Source organism: Elephas maximus, chromosome 2 (assembly GCF_024166365.1).
Source record: "Elephas maximus indicus isolate mEleMax1 chromosome 2, mEleMax1 primary haplotype, whole genome shotgun sequence".
NCBI classification, from domain to species: domain Eukaryota; kingdom Metazoa; phylum Chordata; class Mammalia; order Proboscidea; family Elephantidae; genus Elephas; species Elephas maximus.
In genome coordinates, this window is record NC_064820.1 from 125,623,163 (window position 1) to 125,645,676 (window position 22,514).

The following is a 22,514-nucleotide window of genomic DNA, read 5'->3' on the forward strand; positions in this document are numbered from 1 at the left end:
TCTTGAGGTGACTTAAGGAAATAATTTGAACATGTCTGGGAAATAGTTTAAAATTCTATAAATCATCATAAGATTATAAAATTATATTCATATCCACAAGAAAACGGTTTGTATCTAGGTTTGAACTTTGCTCATCATGTTGAAGAAATGTGCTTCTCTAACCAAGCAGAAAATTGAATCACTACTAACGTTGTATATGTTTTGGCCCGAACTGAATGGAGCCTTTAGAAATTTTTCATAAATGAAGACAACTTTCTCTTGAGATTCTCAAACCATCCGCCCTGAGGTTATTTTAGGCATGAGCAAGCTGGCCAATCTAGCAGATCTAAAGCTCTAAAGCGCAGGACCTATTTTATGGTTGTTCTGATTTCATACCTGCTATTTTGAGACTGTTCCTTGGAAACATCCAGAACCTGAGAATCCACGGGTGACAATCACCAGGCGGTACTCTCAAAATACTTTGTGGGCCCAGGACTTTGTATATAGGAGATGATTCAGGGAAATTTCTTAACATGGGCCTAAGTTTGAGGAAAATTGCTGGCAAGAAAGACAGAAAAGCAGAGGTAAAACAGGTCCCATCCCTCCTCTTCCTTTCAAAAGGAAAGTATTCTAACATCTACCTAGTAGAAAATGTTGTAACTTTTAAAATCACGTAACCTGTGTCACCAGAATCACCTCTGTGATTTGCAACGTGGGTGTAAGTGCCAGAGCGCATGTTAAAATCCTGCCCACCCCACGTCTCCATCAGAGGGATGTGGCTGTCTCCAGAATTCAAAGATGAGGCCATTATTGATGTTCTTTTCTGTGACCAATGGGTGCTTTATATATGTCACCAGTAAGCTGAACAAACAGGTCTCAAGGGATGTAATTACGGGAGCAGCTTTATTTTGGTCTTCTGTTCCACTAAACTTGCTCAGTGTGGGTAGCTCTTTTTCTGTCCCTGGATAAAAACTCAGATTTTATGACACTAGCATGTCATAAAAAGTCCTGTGGTCATTGTAGGTCACAAACACAGTCTTAATTCTAAATTACAAATGTCAGTCCAAAATACCCTTCATTGAGACTTCTTTCTCTCCCCCAGGTAGGGCTCGCTGCTGGCAGGTGCCTGCTGCTTGGTGGGGAGGGCATGGGTCTCCTTTCCCCTTTTCCTCCCTGGCGTTTCTCCTCTTCCTCCAGCTTGTTAAGGAAGGTTTCTGCCCTCTTCCTCCATGTTTGAAACGGGAAGGGAGAGTAGGTAAGTGGGATATGAAAGTTGGGAGATGGCTTTGGGCAGATGTTCAAAGCTCACTCTTTCTCTTATGGATGCTTTCATGAGTTCTTGAGAGGCTTCTCTGCTGGGCACCCCTACTGCAATCCCTTGATGCAGGCAGTGCCTCTCCTTTGGTTATCTGCTCCCTATTCCACTTCAGCTTCTGCCTTGGGTGGTACACTTCATTGCCTTCCCCCGATAGCACACTGCCTTTGTGGACAAGTTCCTTTCTAACCTACCACCCATCTGCCCCTCCCCAGACTGTATTCCTCCTGTAGACTCCATATCCAGACCGCGGCATTTATTATTTCCTTGCGGGGGCGGGGGGGATGGTCAGTTCCCAATCCACTATGTCCCCCTGCTACTGGGAACCACTGGGCTCTTAAAGTGATCTCACTGAAGCTCTGCCACCCCATTAGGTGGCTAGCTTGGATTGGGAGCACTCTCGATTTGATGAGATGACGAATTCAGTTTGGCTCTATCCAAAGAAATCCTCCTCAGAAATACTCTCAATCTCTATTCTCTTAGCCTTTTTATAACCTCCTTCTGAGTGAACGTAGCAAAGTTAACGTACTGGTTTATTTGCTATTTTCTGGATAAATTCTGCACATGGTCTAGCCCCTCACTTTTGGAGTTTCACAGCTATTAAATCTATTGCCACAGTGGAAACTTCTAATTTAACATCTTTTATACACATGGTGGTACAGTGGTTAAGCGCTTGGCTGTTAACTGAAAGGTTGGCAATTCGAATCCTTGAACCCTATGGGGCAGTTCTACTCTATCCTATACGGTCGCTATGAGTCAGAATCAACTTGATGGTAACAGGTTTGGTTTTTTTTCTTTTCTTTTTTGATACGTGCATTATATCCATAAACCTTATAGCAGCCCTATGAGGTGGGTATCATTGTCCCTATTTTACAGGTAATGAAACAGAAAGGAGATGCTACGCTTGCCAATGTTATGCAAGCAGTGAGTAGCAACACTAGGATTTGAGCACAGTCTGATCTGTCCAGCAACGACACCAGTGTTGTGTTTACCCTCCTTACCCAGTCTGCTGTGCCCTGGGTCCCCACATGGCCTATGTCTTGAGTCATCCTCGCAGCCCCCAGCTTCCTCATAGGTCCTGAAGACCAGAACTCATGAGCAGTAGTGAAGTTCTGCCAAGACAAAGCAAGAACATCGTGGGTCATCTCTGCCAGTGAGCAAGCAGAAGGGGCTGCCCCAGCCCTCTGGACCTCCAGCCTGACTTGAGCTGCTTGGCTGAGAGATTCAAGAGACCACTGCTTCTCAGGCCCAGAAAGCAGCAGAGGGCACTAGGTGTGTGGGGGAGGGGCTCAGGGGACAGAGCTTGTGCTCCTGAGGGAGGCAGGAGAGAGTAAGGTATAGGTCAGGTAAGGTATAGACCCTTTAGCCCTCAAACTACCCTACCTGTGCAGCCATGTCACCTCCCTCCTGGGCCCAAGCTGCTGGGACTCTCAAGCTGGGCCTGGAGTGTCTGCAGGATGGAGGTTCCAAAGCAGCATTCATCTGCCTAGGGCTCTGAAGGTGGCTGGGGACCAAGGCCAGAGGCTTAGGTGGACAGCGCTTGCTGTCTGGACTGCTGACTAGGACATCGTTCTCAAGGAGTGGCCCTTGAGCTCCCCACTCATTTGCCTTCTCACTTTCTCTTTTCAGGGAACCCAAAAGGTGCGATGCTCACCCATGGAAACGTGGTGGCTGATTTCTCAGGCTTTCTGAAAGTGACAGAGGTGAATATATTACACTGACTAATGCAAGTGTCTCTTGAGGACAACCTCAACTCTCAGAGGTTTTTTGTTTTTTCTTTATTTAACCCCATTCACAGGCAGTTTTTGCTCACATTAGAGCAACCCCAGTTTTATAACCACTTTATAACCAAACACTGAAATGATCTATACCTGACAAATAGTTGATTTCTAAGAGCTCTAATATCCCAGAAAAAACAAAGCATAAAAATGGATTTTTTATTTTTAACCTAAAATATTTAATATACCCATGGTTTTATGTGTACCTTTATTTAAAAAAAAAAATTTTTTTTTTAAATTTTAAAAGTAATCCACAATAATCTGTTTTTCGAGTAGGTCAGGGTTTAATTCAGTCATTTTGCATTTAAGGACTACTAGAGTCTGAAAAAACAAAAAACAACGGCAACTGCTAATTTATAAGGCTATACTTAAAGATAAATCTGAAGTCAATAAAAAGCTTGATATTCTGTCCTGAAAAAAGCATGTTACACTTTTATAATGGACTAAGAAAAAAGGATCTCTTTCCGCAAGTGGTGAGTATCAGAACATCCTATGGCTTCCTTAAGGAGAAAGGACTGTACCTTTTTACGTAAGTTGGGCTTTTTCTCCACTGTGGAGAAAATCATTCTCCACATTTGTGCTAAATAACATTGAGGAGTATATGCCCCAAACAGTCATATATTTTGGTAGAAAATGGTCAGAGTAGTGGGCCAGGAGCCATGAGCCAGGTTTCTAGGGCTTGTACAAACTCACCCAAAAGCCATCCCAGGAGAATGAAGGCCTCTGTGAAAGGGTGAAGAGATACCCAGCAAAAGAGAACTCAAAGTTCCAGGCCCACCCTTGAGCTCAGGCTTTGTGCAGGAGCAACCACTTTCCCCTTTGAGTCTCGGCCTTATCCCACCTTTGGTGTCTGGGGCTCAAACCCAAGCCACAGTCAATGTAGGCATAGAGCTCCCAGCGCCTCTTTCTATGGAAGAAGCCAAGACTCTCTGAATCCAAGTCCAGGTGGCCCAGGGAGATTGGTGAGATGGTGCCTGGGGTGGAATCCTGCAGTGTGGGAGGAAGAGAGAGAGCCCAGGCTGGCGCCGACGGAGTGAGATGCAGGCCCTCCCGGAGGAGACTTCCCTGCGGAGCCAACTCCGCTGGTTTATGTGTGCTTCATTTGGCTCTTTGCTTCTGCAGATAACCTAGACGCACTGGCGCTGCGACCTAACACTTCCTACGCTGCCGCCTCTCTCTCAATCTTTTTTCTTCCTGCACTTTTCTTCTTCCTCTCTCTCTCTTTCTTGATCTCTCTTTTTCTCCTTCCCTTTCTCTCTTTCTCTTCCTCTTTCTCTCTCTGTCTCTCACCCTCTCTCTCTGTCTCTCTTCCTCTCCTTTCTGCACCTTTGATCTTCCTCTCTCTCACTTCTTTCTCTCTCTGTCCCTCCCATCCTGACCTCCCCACTCCCCTGTCCCCTCTTCCTGTTTGCCCCTCCAAGATCATTTTCTCTTTATTGTTTTATGACTCTCTTGTCGTCTTCCTGTCAGTGTTTCTTTCCTTTTCTATCCCCCATGCTCGTCACCTGCAGAAAGTGATCTTTCCGAGACAGGACGATGTGCTCATCTCCTTCCTGCCTTTGGCTCACATGTTTGAGAGAGTAATCCAGGTAAGACGCCCGCCTGACTGACCGGGCCTTGCCTGGGCTCCTTCTCTTTTCTTGCAGAGTCAGTGGGCTCCCACTTGTACGGATGTGCACATTTCCTATTTGCCTTTAGCACACATGTTTGAGCGAATGGTACAGGTAAGGCCCTGGCATCAGGGAGGCACAGCCTGTGCCCAGAACCCATAACCCTAGCAGCGTGTCACTGGTGGCCTGAAGTAGAGCTAAAGTGCCCTGTCCTGAGAAGGTACAACAGGGGTCAGAGGGGTCAGAACACCTTGGCTGCCCTCCTGTCCCTCCTGGGAGCATTGCTCCAGGGAAGACCCCAGCTGCCCTGTCTTACCCATGGACACACTTCAGTTGTGCGGGGCTCCAGTTGATAGCATCCACTCTGAGAGCATTGTAGCTTTGCAAAGTGCTTTAACTTTCAAGTTCAGTGCAGTAGGGTCCCCATTTATGGGCAGAACATTTATGTTCCTTAACTTCCAGAACTCACAATCTCCTAGAAAAGAAAACAAAATGGTAAAGCTGAGGAATTAAACTGCATGGCTCCTCAGGCTATAGATGGAGACTGGAGTTATGTTTAGCCATGAGACTGACGTTGTGAGGGCACAGAGGAGGTGGAGGGAGCAGGAGCACAACAGAGAATTCTCCATGTGTGTGTCACTCAAGGGACCAGACAGTCATTAAACTGTGTCTTTTCCACTTTGCCCTAGGGGAAATCTGGCTTTAAAATGCTTCCAGACCTGGTGCATGCTTTCCAGACCTGGGTTAGCATGCCAGCAATTACTGTTAACTAGTTGTGTGGCTCTGGGCAAGTCCCTTTACCTTTCTAAGCTTTGCATTCCTTGCCTGTAAAATGGAGATTAGAAATACTATTTCCCTCAGAGAGTTGCTGTGAACATTAAAGAAACACACATATATGAACCCTCTGGAGTACTCCTAGTCCCATTAGCAGCCAGCCCGGCTTCCCCTTGACTTCCCACCAAGCAGCACCCACACCAGCTTTAGCGGCATTGCTGGCTGCAGCCCATGCCACCTTCTCAAGCAGTCTTTCCCCCTGGCTAAGCAGCATTTCTACCACTTGTAGGGGCTGCACACTCTCTGTCTGAGACTGGATCAGACCCTTTGATGGGGTGCAGTACAGCTCAGAGACCTGAATGCCCCAGGAGGCTCAGGCCCAGTGTTCGGGAGTGGGCATGAGGGGCAGACACCAGTGAGGCTGGCTGTTCTGGCATCTCCCCAAAACTTGGGATTCCACTTAATCCCCTACTTCTTCTCCTTGTGCCTGAGTAGGACTCAGTGGGAACATGGTGGTGCGGGGTGTTGTCTCAGATGGCCTTCTCCAGTGTCTCATGGCAGCAGCCAGAGCTGGGTCAGGGGGTGGTGGGTGCCCTCCATGCAGCCAGGAGTGGCCATCCTAAGGGACCCCCTCCTGCCTGTTCTCTCCCCCCAGTCTGTTGTTTACTGCCATGGAGGACGCGTCGGCTTCTTCCAGGGAGATATCCGCCTCCTCTCTGATGACATGAAGGCTCTGTGCCCCACCATTTTCCCTGTGGTCCCACGACTGCTGAACCGGATGTATGACAAGGTGATCTGCGAAGGAAGCCTCTAGCCTACCTGAGGGGCTGCATATCTGCCGTTACAGGCAGGGTCTGGCATGGAGGAGGGACAGCTGGAGCCCCAGGCAGGCCTCCCAAGCCTCTGCCCCCACGTCCTGGAAGCTGCCACCTCTCTTGTATTTCCTGACTTTTTCACCCTTCCTTCTCCTGTTTTCTCCAAAGCCCTGGTTGGGAGATTTTTCAAGGACTTCTACCCTCCAGCATTCCTGTAGCCTGGCAGTGTCAACCTTCAGTGCAATATCATACATTCACTGACCTCCTGCAGGGGTAAAATGGAGTGTGGCTTCTCTGCTCTCCAGTCTCCGCTTAAGTCCTAGGGGTATGTCTTAAGGTGGAATGTGTAGCCCCAACAGCTATCCTCATCTTATGCTCCTCAGATCTTCAGCCAGGCAAATACACCACTGAAGCGCTGGCTCCTGGAGTTTGCGGCAAAGCGTAAGCAGGCCGAGGTCCGGAGTGGAATCATCAGAAATGATAGTATCTGGGATGAACTCTTCTTTAATAAAATTCAGGTAAGTAAATGAACAAATGATCATAGAGTGACACCTAAGTGTCCAGTGGATGTCTTTACTGGAGAACTAGAGAAGTTCATTCCAGTGGCCTATAGTCTTATAAAATAATAGTTTATTTGATCAAGAAAATCAAAGGTTAAGCTACCATTAAAATTTTAAGTCTATTGTGTTCTTCAGCGATGAGTTATATTTGCCAAGAGCCAGCCAATGAGAAGGCTACCAGAGTTCGTTGACCTCCACAGGCATCCGGGGAAGCTTTGCCCTTGAGTGGTCAGGTCAGTGCTCCGCTGAGGAGATCCTGGGACCTGAAGGTTCCCTTGACCCTCCTGGAGCCCTGACCAGGGTGGCTTTCCAGCAGCATGAGGTTCTAGCTAGATGGCCAGGAATCTCCTTTTCCTGTCCTTTCAGCCTCTCCTAAACCGGGTCCATCATGAATCACTCATTTCTATATTCCCACTAAAATTTTCAAGCGCTGCATTGCCCAAGAAATCTGTAGTTAATTAGTAATGGTACTCATTTTTCTTGCTACTCTATTTTTAGCTATGAAAATTAATATTTAAACTCTCTTACAGAAACAAGATGTTTTAAGTGTTCTTTGTTCTCTGCAATGCATGGTAAATAAATTAGGGCATTGATTTAGAAATGAAGAAAGACAATGCCATTAAAATAAAAGTTAGAATAAATTGTCCTGAGTAATTGTTTTTTGATGCCTGTGAATGATGGAAAAGTGAGGAAATAGCTGTGTATTTTAAGGATATTGAAAGGAGAACCAAAATTATAGAATGCCACCCAGACTAATGGCACTCATTTCAAAAGATTTAAAAGAGTTGGGTTATATTGATATTGCAAAACCAATTGCGTTGATGCATTTAGAGGAGAAGGACTTGCTCAGCTCATGTAGTACGACCTCAGGTCTTCTCTCTGACCCCGACCCTAGGGTCCAGGTAGGGTCCAATTATTCCATGTTGACCATGGCTGAGGCTCCACCTCAAGTCATTGTAAACTTTGGCAGGCTATTCTCTCTCTCCACAGGCCAGCCTTGGCGGGCGCGTGCGGATGATTGTCACTGGAGCAGCGCCTGCATCGCCAGCAGTCCTGGGATTCCTCCGGGCAGCTCTGGGGTGCCAGGTATTGTCATTATGTGGCCTTCCCTGGGGATAATGGGATGTGTGTTAAGGCAGGGCAGGAAAACCATTATACCCTCTACTACATGGAGAAAAACCCTGGGGGCAAAATTTTTGTGAGATAAAATCTCCTTCCTCCAAGGATGGACAAAGCCCAGTGCTGATGAAAGTCAGGATGACCTTGCTATGTTTTGGAAAGCCCATGAGTAGTCACACTTGGTGAAATACCTTTACCTGGGCCCTTGGAACTTTTCAGCATAAGGCAAAGGGATCAGGTAAACTGTATTTGAGCCCTCAATGTGCTGGAGAGCCTTTAAAAAAGAAAAAAAATTTTTTTTTTTTTTTTTTTTTTTTACCTCCCCTCTATTGCGTCTCTACATTCTCCAGCCTGCGGAAACATCTTCCCAGCCCAGAAAAAGAACCCAGGGGAGGGGGTGAAAATTCATCTGTGTCTTGTCTTTTTGATTCAGTAGGTTTTGCTATCTCTAAAAAGTCCATTCCTTCATTTATCCATTCAATTAATATTTACTAAGTTACTACATATGCCAGGTATAGTGATGTAGTAGTGGCTGGTGAGTTGTAAGTAAAGTAGACACATTTATTTCATAATTGTGCATGCCTGAATTTTTATGCCTTAGAAGACATGGGCTTTTCCCATTGTCCTCCTAGTCCACACCAGCATGAGCTGACCTCTCCTAAAGACAGACTCTCCACTTGTGTGTTTTTGGAAGCAGGTGGGGTGCTGAGGGGAATGTCTTACAGATAAAATAAAACATAGTGGATTTTAAAATATTTATTTTTAATACATATTATCCAAATGAATAATAGAGTCAGTGGTTGAAAATAAATCAGCAATCTTTACCACAAACCACACAGCATTACGTACTAAATGTAGTAAAAATTGCACTTCTTCCAAGCAAACGTGCCCACACTTATTGTCTGTGTTCCACTTCACCTGAAGTTACCTACCTCCAGAGCTCCTCCCCTCCCACTGTCCCCAGCGTGGAGCAGTCAGATGCTTAACAGGAGGTTAACTGGCTGAAAAGCTCAGCCAGGCAGCTGGAGGAGGGTGTGTGCCCACAGTGTGGTTTTCATGTTTTGCTTGAAGGTTTATGAAGGTTACGGCCAAACTGAGTGCACAGCTGGATGTACCTTCACCACGCCCGGAGACTGGACCTCAGGTAGGCTGGGCTGGAGATATGAGAATGGTTCACAGGGCACATAAGTGAAAATAGGAGGCTCTAAGATGCCCTCATGAAAAATAAATTTACATGGGCATTTAGAAAAAAGAAATAGAAGAAAAACATTAACGGTGGTTATGTCTGGGTTGTAGCATTATGGATCTGTTGTTTTCTTTGTTAAGTTGGTGTCACTAGGGTTGGTGTCACCTAGTATAGTAACTCATTGTGTCACCCCCGCCATGGACCACCTTCCGTACCAGACCACACAGAATCCTTAGTAGTGTTTTTTGTACTAAAGTTACTTGTAAATCGTAATTCCTGTGTATCAGTTCTTCTTTTCCTTTACTTGCTACTTCATTCTCAAAAAACTTATGATATAGGTTCACAACTACTAATTACCACAATATTGTAGCTAAAAAACCAGAAAATTTGACAAAATCAGCAACTATGAAAACACTGGCAGCAACAAAGATAATATGTGCTTATAGCACGGGCAAACGAAACCAAGTGATTCGAAGCATCATTGTAATTCGGTAATAATGACAGCTCTGACCAGAGCACATTAGAAGGTTCAAAAATAAATTAGCATAGAGTTTTAGCCTTGTAGGTATATTGAGACATGTAAGCTGGACTTACAAAAAATGTTTTTGTTGCCGTAACTAACCAGGGATATATTTATAGACAGTCATTTTGGTGTCACTCCTTCTGATAGTGTCACCCAGTATGGTCTCCATCCCCTGCAACCCCCTAGTGGTTTGTTACACATTTTTTTTTTTTTTGTATTTTCCTATTTCTTTTATAGACAAATAGAAGTTACATAAAAAGGGAAGCAGTAGATTACAAGATACAACTCTAGGTGACAAAATGCGTATAATATCAGCGTACTGGATTTTATACATTCCAAATACTGCAGAGCCTCATTTACATTCTTTTTTGAGTGAAGGAAGTATGGGTGGATGAATTTTAAATGAATCTAAAGGAGAGGCAAGTTTACAGTGGTGAGAGCACAGTTCTTAAAGGGCCATTTCAGAGGCCCTTCGGGAACCCTGGTCTCCTGTGACATTAATGTCTATTAAGGTGGCAGCAACCTCAGGAAGGAACAGCACCTGTCCACATCCTCATTCTGAGGAGATTAATCTTGCAGTGCAAGGGGGAAGTAGGTCAATAGTAAAGGGCCCATGGATCATCCTTTCCCACATTACAGCAGACACTGGAAAAATTTGAAACCTATCCAGTGAAAAAAATCCTTCAGGCCACCAACTTCCTGTGGCCAACCTTTGTGCTTTAGTTTGCTCAGCTACAAACTGGAAATTTGAGGATGATGTGGATGCAAAAGAAATGCACTCATTAATGCAATACTATTTTCAGAGTATATTGGGGTGGTCAGCTGAAACATGATAGATGGATTCTAAATTGAAATCATATTTGCCAGAATCAAGTATAGAAGGTTTTTTCTGAGTTTTACCTCTTTAAACTCTAGCTAAACAAAGCTACTTTGAATATAAATTCTTTGATCTTTCTACCTCTGGAAAAGCTACAGAAGGAGCTGTCTTATGAGGGCCTGGTTCACTAACCCTTCTCTTACTGCTGCCATTGTCCTTACTGATCATCCTCATATATTCCCTTCCTTTGGACACTTTCTTCCCTCTTATGCCATTCGGTACATTTTTTCTATGCAAGACTTTTTATATTCTTCCTTCTTTATTCATCCTGAGCATAAAAACTTTCAAAAGCTATTAGATAGGGGAGGATAGCCACCTTTGTGCAATATTGTAAAAGTCTTGGGTGCCTCTCTCAAGAGAGAAGCCAGTGTCACAGCCTCATGTTTCATATGCTGTGGTTCACTTTTCTTTCAGGACCTTGGCCAGCACCTATGATTAAACCCTCCAATTTGCCAATAGAATGTGTAACAACCACAACAGACTAGAAATGACTTAGATGTAGTTTTGTGGGTAGTATATACAACACTAAGAAAAAACTGAAGTCTTGTTTTGGGGGGCAAATTACCTTAGCCTGGTTTTCTATTCCTTTGTTACTAAAGTGTGATGTGTGGACCAACAGCATCAACAACCCTGGGAGCCTGTAAGAAATGTAGAATCTCAGGCCCCATCACAGACCTTCTGAGTCAGAAACTACATTTTGACAAGATTCCTAAGTGATTCCTGTGCACATGAATCAACAGTCTGTGACTGGAGAAAAATACAATGATGACTATGTTTTATCATCCCCAAAATAAGATGTGTGGTCTCAAAATGGGAAAAATGTTTTAACACAGGGACTATTGGAAAAAACCCTGACCGTGTGGCTGCTGTGGGTGTAAGCTCTCCCCAGGACCCTGTGCATGTCGATGCTGGGTCAGGTATACCTGTTCTGTTCTTTGAGATGTAAATCAGATGTAAAACAAAGGCCCAGTCAGAGCTTGGCCTCTATATTTCGAGAACTTGAGGGTGTTATTAGTGCTTGCCTGTGACAAATATCTGTTTAAAGATGTATCACTTTGCATCCATGTCGTTGTGTGCTATCAAGTCAATTCCAACTCACAGTGACCTTATAGGACACAGTAGAACTGCCCCCATATGCTTCCATGGCTGTAAATCTTTACAGAAGCAGACTGCCACATCTTTCTCCTGCAGAGGGACTCATGGGTTCAAACTGCTGACCTTTTGCTTAGCAGCCAAGTGCTTAACCACTGGACCACCAGGGATCCTTGTGCATCCATAGTTCCCCGCTTTGATCATTTAGGGGGTTTTCAGGGCATGATGCCTCTTTAGTGCTGAGACTGATTTGAACACTGACAAATGCCATGTTACTCTTGTGCTCTAGGGCATGTCGGCGCACCTCTGCCTTGCAATCATATCAAGCTCATGGATGTTGAGGAGCTGAACTATTGGACCTACAAAGGAGAGGGAGAGGTAAACTTAAGCATTTAGCCATTTATGTCTGTGGATGCTACATGTAGTGAGTAAAAAAAAAAAGCAATGTATGTAGAATTATTTTCCTTTCACTTTATGTGTAAAATTGCTTTAAATGACTGATTAATTGGACTGTATTAACTGAATTCAGCACTTCCTCTCCTGTTTTTGAGGCAACCAAACCCTAAGGCTGGGATTGAGCTGGCCTAAATCAAGATTTGAAATTTTCAAGCTCTTTTAAAAATTCATTTCCCCCCTAACTGTGGCATGACCTGCTGCCGTGGCTGTAATCTGTCCCACCAGAGACATGCCCATTTGCAGATAGGCTAGATAGAGTAGACAGAGCTGGTCTGTACTTGTTTGTTCCCAGAAAGTGGGTGAGCTAGAGGTGGGTGGGAAAGCTACCCAGCTGGTAGGGAAGAAGCTTCTCTAGTAGATGAGCCACTATCAGCATCTATGTTGACAATGGAATACTACGCATCGATAAAGAACAATGATGAATTGGTGAAACATTTCATAACATGGAGGAATCTGGAAGGCATTATGCTGAGTGAAATGAGTCAGTTGCAAAAGGACAAATATTGTATGAGACCACTGTTATAAGAACTCAAGAAATAGTCTAAACATAGTAGAAAATATTTTTGATGGTTACAAGGGTAGGAAGGGTGGGAAGGAGAGGCGTATTCACTTATTAGATAGTACACAAGAACTATTTTAGATGAAGGGAAAAACAACACACAATACAGGAGAGGTTAGCACAACTGGCCTAAACCAAAAGCAAAGAAGTTTCCTGAATAAACCAAGCACTTCAAAGGCCACAGTAGCAGGGTAGGGGGTCTGGGAACCATGGTTTCAGGGAACATATAGGTCAACTGGCATAATAAAATCTATTAAGAAAATATTCTGCATTCCACTTTCGTGAGTGGCATCCGGGGTCTTAAATGCTCGCAAGTGGCTATCTAAGATGCATGAGTTGGTCTCAACCCACCGAGAGCAAAGGAGAATGAAGAACATCAAAGACACAAGGTAATTATGAGCCCAAGAGACAGAAAGGGCCACATAAACCAGAGACTCCATCATCCTGAGACCAGAAGAACTAGATGGTGCCCAGCTACAAGTGACGACTGCCCTGACAGGGAACACAACAGAGAATCCCTGATGGAGCAGGAGAACAGTAGGATGCAGACCTCAAATTCTTGTAAAAAGACCAGACTTAATGGTCTGACTGAGACTAGAAGGACCCCAGAGGTCACGGTCCCCAGACCTTCTGTTAGCCCAAGATGGGAACCGTTCCCAAAGCCAACTCTTCAGATAGGGATTGGACTGGACCATAAGATAGAAAATAATACTGGTGAGGAGTGAGCTTCTTGGCTCAAGTAGACACATTAGACTATGTGGACAGCTCCTGTCTGGAGGAGAGATGAGAAGGCAGAGGGGGCCAGAAGCTGGCTGAATGGACACGGGAAATACAGGGTGGAAAGAGGGAGTGTGCTGTCTCATTAGGGGGAGAGCAACTAAGAGTACATAGCAAGGTACATATAAACTTTTGTATGAGAGCCTGACTTGATTTGTAAACTTTCACTTAAAGCACAGTAAAAAAAAAAAACCTGTGATGAGACCCCATCCAGGGACACAAAGCAACATTTGCCAAGGTCCAGGGGCTTCCTGAGGAGGGAGAGGTGCCTGGAGTGGTCAGTGCAGGGAGAGCACCTGGGAAGATGGGAGGACGCTGCTTGAGAGAATGTGAGAGACACTTCAGACAGCTGGTGCTGTTCCCTGTCCTCCATTTTCATCACTGCTTTTTCCACAGTGATTTCCTAAGTAGGATACCTTATTCTACATACTTCATGGCTGCCTCACATCAGTGCACTCTCCACATTGTGGGCTGAGAGAAACCATGGTGTTTGTTCCCACAGATATGTGTGAGGGGACCAAATGTGTTTAAAGGTTACTTGAAAGATCGGGAGAAGACGAAAGAGGCCCTGGATAGCGATGGCTGGCTTCACACTGGAGACATTGGAAAATGGCTGCCGGTGCGTATGTTTGGAACCATGGAACATCAGACATTTTGGTGATGGGAGGGTGTATAATCTGGTTCACTCCTGAGGCAGGGGTCTTATCCATTCTTCCCTGACAATTAGGCATTAGGGGATTGGAGACTCTTCCTTACCTTGCCCTCAGTGCTTTTCTCCCTTCCTCTCCTCCTCATGAAGGTGATAAGGGACCTTTTTGGGAGGGTATGGCTGGGATCTTTGAGAATGACTCCCTATCCTTAATGGTTACCGGAAAGAGATCGTAGTCCTGTGGGATCCAGTGGGTAGAGTAGAGGGAGCAGAGGGTTCATGTCTCTGGGAGGTCTGAGAAAGTCAAGGCCTGTGAGCCCAAAGACCTGGCCCCAGCTGAGAGGTGGCAGAGAGCAGTGGGGAAAGCTTGGAGCTGGGTGGGAGGATGCCTGGGTTCCTTTGACTCTGCCAGTAATCACTCTTGTGGCCTTGAACAAAGCCCATCCCTCTCTGAGGCTCCACATTGACTCACTTGTAGAATAAGGGGTTAGGCTACATGGCACTCTTTGGCTGTGCCCCCCAACTTTTAGCCAAAACCAATTACTGTACCTCAGTTTTCTCATTTGTAAAATGGGGATGATAACAGTGTTTACCTCATAGGGCTATTGCTGTGAGGAATATACCTAGAAGATTATATTGGTGGTGTAATGATGAACTTGGCTGCTAACCAAAACGTTGGGGCTTTAAATCCACCAGCCACTTCTTGGAAACCTATGGGGCAATTCTACTCTGTCCTATAATGTCACTATGAGTCAGAATTGACTCAATGGCAATGAGCCCTTTTTTTTTTGTATATATATACATACATATATATATTTTTTATAAATAAATAAATATATGTATGAAGCCCTGGTGGTATAGTGGTTAAAAGCTGTCTTGGTAACCAGAGGGTCAGCAGCTCAAATCACCAGCCGCTCCTTGGAAACCCTATGGGGCAGTTCTACTCTGTCTTATAGGGTCGCTATGCGTCGGAATCAACTCAACGGCAATGGGTTTGGTATATATATATATATATAACTTATTAAGTATATATTACAATATACCTGTGGGTTTATACCTGTAGAGCATTTAGCACAATGCCTGGCACATTGGAGACGGCTGAAAGCTATAGCCTGAAAAAGGCTCTGTGACTGCAACAGTGAAGCCTTCCCTGTGTCTCTGCACGTTGCTTAGGCGTTGGTTGGACATTTTGAGGTGTTGTGTTTATCAGGCATGTGAACAATGTCCTGCACTCCCAGGGGCTCTCTGGGCTGGTGAGCTGACTTGTCCGTGTATGGATCTGAGTGTTTCCTTCCTGCAGCAGCCAAAGATGTGTCCCCAGTGTGTTCCAACCAAAGCCTCAGCAATGTGCAGAGACACAGGGAAGGTTCCACTGTTTCAGTCACAGAGCCTTTTTCAGGCTATAGCTTTCAACTGTCTCCTATGTGCCAGGTATTGGGCTAAGTGCTTTATAGGTATAATCCCACAGGTATATTTGTAATATATACTTGATAAGTTATGTATATATAACCAAACCCATTGTCATTGAGTTGATTCTGACTCATAGCAACTCAATAGGACACAGTGGTAGGGAAGGCGATGGGGTCCTGGAGGCCAGGGGTACAAGCACTCACCGCCTGAGGGAATGGCCTGCCTGCTGAAGAGGTCTTGGGGGGTAAGAACTCCTAGTACCATCTGGCTTGTCAAGTGGGAGTCACTGAGGCCCTGTGCTGGAGCTCTGCTTTACGGTGGGGGTAAGAGGCTGCTCTTTGGGGGTGAAAGCAGTAACTGGGGTGAGAGGCCTGAGCATGGTCTAAAGGAGCAAAGCTGAAGATGATGGTGAGAAAAGGGATAGCAGGAACAAGGGCCTGGGTGAGAGGGGAAGACTGCTGGGAAGGCGGTGGGCCTTCTGAGGAGAAGGAGGAGATGAGAACACACACTGCTGGGTGTGAGGGTGATAGTAGGAAATGGGGAGGTGCAGGGGATAACTGCTGAGGGGAAGGACAGGGCGCACTCAGGGCTGGGCAGAGATCGGACATCATTGACCTCCGGTGAAAGATGGCTCTCTCCAGGTAACAGAGGAACGGATCAGGTGGGGTCTGGAGGGTGGGGCGGGGCAGGGCAGGGGTGAAAGGCTCAAGCTCAAGAGACATCAAAGGCATCTTTCTTAGGAAGCTGTTTGTCCAACTCCACAGGCAGGAACCCTTAAAATTATTGATCGGAAAAAGCACATATTTAAACTTGCTCAGGGAGAATATGTCGCACCCGAGAAGATTGAGAACATCTACATCCGGAGTGAACCTGTGGCACAAGTATATGTCCATGGAGACAGTTTAAAGGTGAGGTCCCTATGCTTCAGCCCTTTCACACGTGCCAGGCTTGCTGAAAAATCCAGCCGGCGGCATTCTACTGAGCATTGGTATTTGACTAATGTGGTAAATAAGAATTTCCAATCAGACACCAGCATCCTCCTATATGTATGAAATGATGAGAGAAAAATCCTTTTTAAAGGAGAAATCTTAATTATTTGTAGCTTGACAGATTGCAGTGAGGTCAAATAAGGTGCAGGAAGTAGTAATAGTGAACATTCCCACCAGTTGTAATTTATGCTCCGCCTACTGACAAGAGGGATTTTTGAGGTAAGATGCTAAAGCAAGAGCCACAATAAGGGCTCCCTTATTCCAATGTCTTCCGATGTCAGGATTCAGGGTTTCTGCTTTTAAAATATGCAAATGTACTTTACAGATAAATGTATAAAGCAGCGCAAATATTACTGATGGTAATATAGCTTATTAATATTAAATTATTTGGAGAGGATTTACACTTATTCTGCTGCCAACATTATTTAGATCTGAAGTCACATCTCCTGCAATATCATTGGATTTATGTACTTAAATGTTATTATGTTTAAAGAAAATGCTTTTTTAAAGGAAATTAAAATCCTCATGAGTGAGGACCATATTGATGAAACAATCCAAAGTGATGTGGCAATTCTGGGAAAGTTATGTATTTTTGGTTAATGGCCTTTGGATCAGAGTTGTTTGATTAGCATCCAAAAGATGTATTGATTAAAGACTGGCATGAGAACCAAAGGTACATGTTGGTCTAACTTTACTTATTCCTAGTCTCCCTAGTCTTATTCTTTCTTCAGTATTATTATTATTTTTGGAAAGTTAGAGGAGTGTATCAGAAAACAGTCAAGAACATGTGATATATTGGGGGAAATGTTTCATAATACAAGCAGATACTTATTTTTAGAAAACAGTGGAGTGTTAGAGAATTCCAAGAGATTATCTTTAATCCTGGACCACAAGTAGCCACTTTAAAACCCTTTGTCATGATTGTGTTTTCCTTTGGCGGGAATTTCAGGCCTTTTTGGTGGGCATCGTGGTACCCGACCCTGAAGTCATGCCCTCCTGGGCCCAGAAGAAAGGATTTGAAGGGACATATGAAGAGCTCTGTACAAATAAGGTGGGTACCTTTGGGCTGCTTCCTAAAAAGTTGCAGAACTTTTTATAATATGGCTTGATGAGAGGATAGAAAAGCTGTAGATCGATGACATTTGAATATGTAGGTAACTTTCTAACATTTGTTAAGTTGGTAGACATCCCAAACCAGCAGTTCATCTTTTGTGACTGAAGAAACTCCTATTTCCTCTTAGGAAGTTTGAGAAACCATTGAATTTTAGGGCCAGAAGGTATCACAGAAAGCTTGTCCAGTACTGTCGTTTTGCAGCTTGGAAGAGAGTCCAGAGAGGGAGGGACTTGCCAAGGCCACACAGCTGGTTATCAGCCGCGTTTTTGTGAGCACAGCCTCCCTGATTCTCTGGCCACACTCTTTCCAAATGTCAGGTAGATTTCATACCCCAGTGGCCTTCAAAAGACAGTTGTGGAATTGAAAAAGTAATACAATCCTTCCTGCTTAGAGCAGTAGCCACTCACCACTTTCAGAAAAAGGCACATATAGGGCTCTGTGCTTCCAAGAGCAGCATCGCTGTGCTCTGACCCTGCAGTATCCCCTTGAGTCACATGGTCCATGTTTCAGCAGCAACCATAGACCCTACCTTTCCCAATGGGCCCTGGGATCCCCTGGGAATGGCAGGGCCCCTGTGATTCATCAGGCTGACCAGAGGGCCCTCTTTAAAACAAAAAATTGAGTGGTCCCTTAGCCTGTTCGTGGTCCCTGTTTGGCCATCCCAACATTGACTTCCCAGATGTGAGGTGGTGATTGACATGCTAACAGGGAATGTGTGAGGGGCGAGGGGAGGAGAGTCAGCACAACAGCCAGTTGTACTTTGCTCAAAACTCATTGTTTCTTTTACCCCCATTTTGAAATATGTTCTTACCTTGTAATTGTACTTACATGGTTCATTTCAGGAGGTGAAGAAAGCCATTTTGGACGATTTGGTGAGGCTAGGAAAGGCAGGTGGACTCTATTCTTTTGAACAGGTAAATGTTACCTTCTGCATACTCAATACAGCCCTTTATTCAGTGATGGAAATGTGCCCCTGGTGACCCTAACCTCCATTCTCCACCCTTCATACTGTGGCCTGCTGGCAGGATGGGTACCAACGGATCTTTACAGGGCTGTTTCAAGCTGACGCTATGACAGCCTTCCTCCTGAGCTGAAATAGGTCATGTGTAGCATGAGATTGCACTCATCCTTACCATCACAGAGGTTCATACTGCTGAAATATTAGCCCAGCTGTCACTAGTAGATCATGCATCCACATTCTGTCTCCCAGACTGACTGCAGTACTCAAGACCACAGTCCTATCTTATTTTTACTTTTATGGGGCTCTGAAAGACATTAACTGTCTTCTTAGCTTCCTCACTATAAGGACATCGGAAAGATTGGGCTGGTCAGGCCAGTGATCTGTCAACCCAGAATGCCCTCTTCAAAGAGGAGGCAACGAACAATGTGTTGGGAAAGGACACAGCAGTCCTCTAAGTCTTTTTTGTCTTTTCAGTGTTGGGGTCTTATAATAACTGGGTTCATAAGCATACTTGGGCCCTCCTTACATATATCATCTGTATATCCTCTTTAGTCAGAATTTCAAAAAGAAAAATTCATTAATATCCTGATTTTTAAATTTTCCTTATGTGTAAAATAATTGTTTTTCATAAAATTTTGTTTCTCCAGTAGGGGTTCCCCCAAAATAGTGTTGGGGGTCTGCAAGGTTTATGAATACTTCTAAATTTTTTATGTTCATTTCAGCGATAACCAGTTTTAAATATAAAACTCTTACAGTGATAATTTACAACCTAAAAATATTTCCACAGATTAAGACTTTAATTTATTATGTTTCAAGCTGAGGAACTCTGAATATAATTTCAGAGTTTGAAGGAATTGCTTTTCTTTCTAAATAGATCTTTACATGACTCCAGTTTGAAAAATGCTGCTTTACCCTAATCTGTTGTTATGTTTTTGGGCAACTGAGGCCTGGATAAATGACTCTTTATTTTAAAAAATTATAAAGTCTGAGGCATTCAGGCAAGTTATATTTATCTTTTGAAATAAAAGGTCAATTCTGGCATAATAATTATTTAGATTTCTAAATTTGCCAGCACCGACTTCATTGCGCTTCCTTATTTGAGAGCTGTGTGACTGGATTGTGTGATCATGTAGAGCAGGGGCCACACTCCAGTGGTCCCAGGCCTGATTGGTCTGGACCTGTGAGGTGCCTTGAAGGGCTGGCTGTGAAGGGACTGGGGACGTGCTTTTTCAAGCTGCTTAGCCCCTGCAGATATCCCTGGGCATTAACAAGCCCCACGTGGCACCTGCCGGTGCTGGGATGAGTGACCTGCCCCAGGGCATGCAGAGAATTTAACATAGTTCAGTTCAAGGCAAAAAAATACCAACCTTAGAAAATGCTTAAACGGGATCTTTGATTACATTTCTAGTGTTAACCATTGCTTTGGTTTGAGCTTTTACCGAGAGGAGACGTGCTCTTGACTTCACACATTCCTTAAGGAGAGTTTCTGCTCCAATAATCTGCCCTCTCCATGGTAACCTCAAATACGTGGAAGTCATGTGGCATCCCAGAGGCCTTTAGTTTTATTTCCCAGGCCGTCATCTCCTGATTCTGTGTGTTCTTATTCTCCTCTTTGTTGATCTGTGGCATCCTCTCCACCACAGCCTGTGTGTGCCCTCAGCTGACCACAGGAAGTAAAAAGTCAGGCCTCACCCCTGAGTAGGGTGTGCTGCCTGCTGGGTTCCAAAGCCTGACATAAATTATTTAGGTTAACCCATAATTTAGTATCAGCTTATTCTTTTCCCTCTTAAGACTGAATGGTCAGTTAAGGCTTAACTCTAAAAAAAAAAAAAAAAGCATGCGCACACACACACACACACGATAGATATTCAACTCCAAGCCTTAAATTATCCGACAAAAGCTTTAAAAGACTAACTGGCCTGGATTGGTCTGAATTAAACTTTGAATTAGAAAAAATGTAATTTAATTTCCAGAAATAGTTCCTAGAAGTAGGCTAACCATTATTCATGAACATCATTGGAAGAAGATATATTTTAATGAGTAGATCAGAACCATTTAAAATAATGGTATTAATAATTAAGGTATGTAAGTGCCTGGGAAGTACTTGAGCATGTTTAATCATGATTTAACTATTTTCTTGACACTTACATGCTTCATTAATTTGCATAAGCAATACAAAATTAATTTTGATGCTTGATAGATTTTCAAATTTTGAGTAGTGAAGCCCTAACTAAAAACATTTTATCGTATTTTCTGTCATTGGAATGAATACTTACCTAGCCAATTTGCCTTTGAATCAGAAATGAATTGAGCGTTTCCATAATTAATTTATATGCTTCATTTTTACTTTATCTCTTCTGTCTTATTCACTCTGTTTTTTGTCTATAAGCAATATTGTGTTAAAGTCTTTTATTTAGTAATACCATTGAAAAACTCAAAATACTATGTTTCTTCAAAATTATGAAATGCTTTGTGCTTTAATGAAATGGCGTAAATTTAAGCTTTGAGATCTTTTATTCCAATACAATATTTAAATATTACAGTATTTTTAAATAAAAAAAAAATACCTATAGAATCTCTTTTCAGTGACAAGAGTATAGTTTCAGGAAAGGAAGGGCATCTCCTTCCTTCTTTCCTCAGCAAAAATGTTACCTATTAAAAATTGGAAAACCAGTTTCATAGTGTGTTTGGTATAAAGGTAGAATAAAGATTCTCATACCTTTTTGATAAATTCACAGTTTGGCAGTTTGATTTTAGGGGAAAATATATAATCATTATCCAAAACCAAAAACCAAACCCAGTGCCATCAAGTCTATTCCAACTCATAGCGAACCTATAGGACAGAGTAGAACTGCCCCGTAGAGTTTCCAAGGGGCACCTGGCAGATTCGAACTGCCAACCCTTTTGTTAGCAGCCGTAGCACTTTACCACTACACCACCAGGGTTTCCATAATCATTACAGAAAATGAAAATTGGTTTCATCATTGATTCACTTCTGGAAAAAAAAAAACAAACTATGGGTTTAGGGCCCACAGACAGTGTTAGTCAAACAACTGGTTTGACTCAATTTTTCCACGTAAGAATTTAAATAGACCCAGGACTGTACGTTAGGCTGGAGCAGGGACTGGCAGCCTAGAAGCAGTGTTGCTCTGACCCACTAAGGGACTAGAAGGTGGGCCAGGTGCAGGCTAGTATATTGCTTGACCTTCTGCAAGGCCCTATTTAATGATACTGCCTCTCCTCAGGCAGGGGCTATTTTGTAGATAGTCTTATTGAATTGCTGATGTCCCAATAAGCTTGCTGCAAGTGGCTGGTTTGACAGGTATTAAAAATCTACCTGCTGATGCAGTTATTTGTTCCTAAAGCCTTAATGTTTTCTTTTACATTTTACCTACTACCCAAATAACATTATGTAGCTCTCCTCATGAAATTCATCTTCCCTGTGCTGTATTGTTTGTACCTTCTGCTTGTCACTGCTAGTTTTCAAAGGTGTTCATCCTAAGTCCTTGCACTGAACAGAGACTCGGGGTCCCAATTATACAATGTTTTCTACGTGCTGTTGGGATTGCAGACCAGCGGAAACATAGCCTAGAAGGATCCTGTAGAAATTACATCTTGGTATTTATATCTGCTTTTAAAAATGATATTATTAACTTTATTCACAAGAGAAGGTGAATAGATAGTTTGCACTGAGCAAAATTTTTTTTAGTACTGTTGGGTTTCTATCAGAAGAGAGCTTAAAAAAAAAAAGTTAAGGATATTAGCACTTTTGATTTTTCAGTTTTTCATTTTATGACAGTAAACATGATTTACTAAATTAAGTCACTGTCTAGGATTAAATCTTATTGATTGTGTTAATTTTCCCTTCAAGCTAACTAATTTTGTTTTTTAATTGTGATTTCCAAATGTGTTTAAGTAGCAGAACATAGAGGGCATCTTATAAGAAAGTCAAGCACGTAGAAAACATTAAG

The 22,514-nt window shown here is 43.5% G+C and overlaps 1 protein-coding gene across 4 annotated transcripts in view; it reads left to right on the forward strand.

Moving 5' to 3' along the window:
* The window catches only part of ACSL6 (acyl-CoA synthetase long chain family member 6), a 62,990-nt gene that overhangs the window by 32,870 nt on the left and 7,606 nt on the right, over positions 1-22,514 (forward strand). The window contains exons 10-21 of one of the 4 annotated variants that reach the window (XM_049873024.1): positions 2,924-2,997; positions 4,584-4,661; positions 4,719-4,796; positions 6,112-6,246; positions 6,655-6,789; positions 7,822-7,917; positions 9,022-9,094; positions 11,918-12,006; positions 13,923-14,039; positions 16,244-16,387; positions 17,418-17,519; positions 18,425-18,496. In XM_049873024.1, coding sequence (XP_049728981.1) covers positions 2,924-2,997; positions 4,584-4,661; positions 4,719-4,796; positions 6,112-6,246; positions 6,655-6,789; positions 7,822-7,917; positions 9,022-9,094; positions 11,918-12,006; positions 13,923-14,039; positions 16,244-16,387; positions 17,418-17,519; positions 18,425-18,496 — 1,193 coding nt within the window. The remainder of the gene's footprint in view (positions 1-2,923; positions 2,998-4,583; positions 4,662-4,718; positions 4,797-6,111; positions 6,247-6,654; positions 6,790-7,821; positions 7,918-9,021; positions 9,095-11,917; positions 12,007-13,922; positions 14,040-16,243; positions 16,388-17,417; positions 17,520-18,424; positions 18,497-22,514) is intronic. The other 3 variants (XM_049873015.1, XM_049873002.1, XM_049873005.1) reach the window with 3 other exon arrangements.